Source organism: Metarhizium brunneum, chromosome 1 (assembly GCF_013426205.1).
Source record: "Metarhizium brunneum chromosome 1, complete sequence".
Lineage (NCBI taxonomy): Eukaryota > Fungi > Ascomycota > Sordariomycetes > Hypocreales > Clavicipitaceae > Metarhizium > Metarhizium brunneum.
This window is the reverse complement of record NC_089422.1, coordinates 365,695-369,867: the sequence shown is the minus strand read 5'-3', so window position 1 is coordinate 369,867 and position 4,173 is coordinate 365,695. Positions and strand designations below refer to the sequence as shown.

The 4,173-nt window shown below is 50.7% G+C and overlaps 1 protein-coding gene across 1 annotated transcript; it reads left to right on the top strand.

The window, feature by feature from the left end:
- Window positions 1–3,281: 3,281 nt before the first annotated feature.
- On the top strand, window positions 3,282–3,775 carry COX16 (Cytochrome c oxidase assembly protein COX16; the record flags this gene model as incomplete). The annotated part of the gene is made up of 2 exons (XM_014687465.1): window positions 3,282–3,548; window positions 3,695–3,775. 2 exons carry the CDS (start codon window positions 3,282–3,284, stop codon window positions 3,773–3,775), a joined length of 348 nt encoding a protein of 115 aa, XP_014542951.1.
- Between the last annotated feature and the right edge of the window lie 398 nt (window positions 3,776–4,173).

The window sequence follows — 4,173 nt, the reverse complement described above, 5'->3', positions numbered from 1 at the left end:
TGGCCATACACAAGATGCTTGAAGACGATGCTGAGATATACACTATATTCGGAACAATGACCTCCGCATATGCTGCATAAGACAATGCTCGATATCACTTTTATTTTTTGGGCATCGAAATCATTTCATTCTTGCTCCGCAAAGCATACAACGAAACTGTCATAATAGCCTTTTATTCAGATAACGACATGAGAAGATGACGATGATCATAACAGGATTGACCATACCATACCCTCTTTCCCTTTGTACATTTTATTATTGTGGGTGTTTTTTTTTTTCATGTACCAAATCGACAGCAAACGACGAGGCCAGGACTTCAGGTTAGGTGTCCTATGATACATGTGGGTAGTCTTTGCTTGCGCAGGATGAACAGGACAGGCGTTTGACTTGTTACTCATGTTTTGCATCTGGGAAACTGTCGGGGACAACAGGAAAGGGTGCGGTGGACTGCCGCTTGTTGATGGGTGGACCGGTATTGAGTGTAGCACCCATCCGATGTTATAATTCATTTTGCATAGTAAGCGTTAGGGCTAGCGTCCAGATCCTTATTGCACCTGGTTACAAAGCACAGTCCCTGCGTTATATCTTGTCCAGAGTGAACTCGCGGTGCTACAAAGAGCGTAGTAGCCGAGGTAGGTTAACTTGTGTGCCGGTGCTCCGTACAAAGCCAAGCATCACGCACAATTGTCATGTTTTGTGCCCTGGATAAGTCAAAACTTGGATCGGGCGGAGGTCCAATACTGATGGGTTTGCCACTGAGTAACTGAGTCAATCGATTTGCAAGGTTGGTTCCGGATCCAAAACAACGACTTGGTTACCGCTCACGACTCACGAGCCTTCCCATCACTCCCACTTATTTCGCCTTGTGGGGTTTGAATCGATTTCTCTCTTGCATCTGTTAACACGCTGTTGTTAAGGATTACTAGATATTCCGCACCCTAGGACTTGCTACCGGGTAATAGAGTTGATTAACAAGGTTGGTTCTAGATAAAACAAGCAGTTAATTACCGCTCACAACTCACTAGCCTTTTCATCACTATGCCCGTTTATTTCGGTATTAGGAGTTTAACACGCTATGAGGGAAAATGGAAAATTCCGCAGCTCCAGGATGTTATATCTGTATCAAAGGGGTCTTTAGTGTATATACACTTGTCGTGGACATTGAACTCGAGGCACGTCATGGGCACGGCTGCCCACTGGACAGCTAAAAGATTGAATAGATCAGTAACAGCGGACAGAAAGACGCCCCGCCAAAGGGGCATCCTTTCTTGCCTATGTATGCCTCGGAAGAGTCAACTTTGGGAAGAATGTTCGACCTGCAGAGGGGCGAAGTGGAAGAAGCCTTGGGTGTAGGAATTCCAAAGGGGCGATATGCATACCTCGGAGCTCTTGGATTGGAAAGAAGGCTCGAGGCGGATAATACATGCCTAGGGCTCGGTCCAAGTTCACAGCCGATGCTGCATCTCACGGATCCCGGCGATGACGCTCACGGATTCTTGGTCAGGTTTGTTCGCCCAGGCAGCGTATTCGTTCCAGATGGGGCGTGGTTAGGAAAAGTCTGGATGCATGTGGTATATTGTGCATATCAAGGTCAGGTGACACGGGAGCCCTATGTCACAGTTCCAAGGCTGTGGTTGTGCTCGGATTCTAGTATTACGGGATGCCTTGCAAAGCAGCAGCTAATGCCCCAGGTGCCCCTTTTCCGCAACCCAAGAGCATTTGTTACCGGGTTTTCTTACGCTACGTGGTCCCGTTCCATATTGAGGGAAAATGCCTGCTCTTGGAGAAGATGAGAGTCAATTGCGTAGTGGAACGAGGTTAGCGAAATTTTATGGAATAGGAGAGCCAGAAGTGTTAGCTATCCAATTCTCGGCACGATGCCACTTACAGCGGTGTTTCTTCGCCAAGCTCTTTTAGCATTTACCTGGTCAGTACATGGTTTCTTCCTCCCCAACCTGCTGTATACACTTCCTCGTAATGCAGCATATTCATACCATCTTAATTCACCGCTACGACTGCTTTTGGACTCGAGTAGAATTGCCTGGGGTCTCAAGGCTTCGTACGAACATGGTTACAACAAATGTCCTTCGAGGTGACACCGGAATCGGCATCGCATGCCTTCCGAGTTGAAGTTGATATACACGGCCTTCCAGCCTTTGGAACTAAGACGTGCTTCCATAATCATGTCTCCGGAGCGGCTGCGTTATGTTGACAGCGAGCCCAGAGAGTATCCCCTTGTGTATTGATGAGATTTTCGTTTAAAACAAAGCATCTATACAGCAAGGGGGTCCTAGTATCAACGTTGGTGGCGACGCGTTCTACTATGTGTGTATGCCGTGAGCGTCGGCCGGGCCTGGACATCTTGGGTAGGTAACCGGTTCGCTTTGTAGAATCATGATAGTCGGAGATATGTGCCGCCGGCGGAACTGTACCAAATAGAATGTCCAAGAACAGCGGTGGCTGCCCAGAAGAATCGACCTAATGTGCGATGATTGACTGATGCCCATTCATTTAAAGGTCTGCTTCATACGTCATGAAACCGGGAAACAGATACAAAAGATTGAAACTGGGAGTTGATGATGTCAACGCCAAACACAAACGGACTGCACTCGACGTCACGCATTTCCTCCTTGTTGCCATTGGCTATTCTTGGGTTCAAGTCTTGCCAGCAGTGGACTCTCACCGTTGATGCTATTCTCGACGTCTACTAAAGTGGCAACAATGAGGTGCAGACAACCACTCTCCGATCAGCCAGCGCAAATAGCAACGTGTGCAGAAATAGCTAGACTTGGGAGGGTATTCGACGCGGAACATGTATACTTGGGAATAGGTGCCGGAAACAATGGCCGTCCGGATATACCCAGCAGGCACTATAGCATCATTCCTACGCGTACTCTTCACACGTCAGATCGGGCGGATTGCAACCGCCTCCGCAGCCGTGTTTTACGCCTCAGCAAAGTCGGTTCACCACCCACGGAATGAGTTGATCGTCGCAACTTGCAAGTTGCAAGCATCAATATCGGAACGGAGGCATGTGCGTCGATGATTTGCCAGAGCAGCGTCGTGCACGGACCATCCGGTATTGTGGGTACCTATCAAACGGATCATGCGACTCAAACACGCGTCGGGAATTTTTTCCTCTCGAGCAAGAGTTTCACCGTCCGCAACAGCATCATCCCGCAGATGCAACTCCGACTGACTCGGTCGGAAACAGCCAGTGGAAACCGGGGCAGTCCGAGAATCGACGACCGCATCTGCCGCCAATCCACCAAACAGCCGCGATGCCAACCTTCCAGAGCAACAAGTTCCGCGGGGCCGGCGAGGCCAGCAGGCTCGGCTCCCAGTACCGGCGTCTCATGAATAAGCACCCCTTTGCCATGTTTGGGCTGCCGTTCCTTGCCGTCGTCGTCGCGGGCTCGTTTGTCCTGACGCCCGCGACGGCCATCCGGTACGAGCGACACGACCGCAAGGTCCGGCAGATGACCAAGGAGGAAGAGTTTGGCGTGAGGCGGGCCGCTCGCAAGGTAGACATGAAGGAGGAGTACTACGTAAGTCCGCTACTATTCGGGGGCTGTTTTAGTAGTCTTGAAGGATGTTTTTGTCCCGCGATATCGCCATAAACTTCAATGAGAAGGGGGGGCCGCTTGGCTGTAAAGGGAGAACTGCTAGCTGACGCAAGTGTATGAAATTGCAGCGCCTTGCGGGACGAGATCTCGACAACTGGGAGCAGAAGCGTGTCGAGCGACTACCGGGCGAAAACGACGGCATTCTGTGATGTGCCTGCTGCGGTTGCGCGGCCCCAGTCTTGGGTTGGTATGCTATAATCCTCTACGGGACCGATGCAGGCTGTGAAACGGAGATGACGACGGCCTTGGAAGGACGTCATTGTCCGAGACTATTGCATCGGTTTGTCTTGGGCCCACGCTGGACCCTGCGCGGCTTGCGAGCTGGGAAAAGAATCTGATGCAAACCATCATCACGGTCCTTCCAGACAAGGCGACCACTTTACGCGCGGGGCACTGATTGTCGCACTGGAATGTACACGGCACATGGATTCAGGGGCGCCGAAACAAAGATCTGCGAGAGGCCATGGCTGGCGTATCTGTGCGTGGCAATCATGGCATTAGAGACCGATGGGCAGTCGGTCTGGCGTAGGGCGTCTCCCTTTTTTTG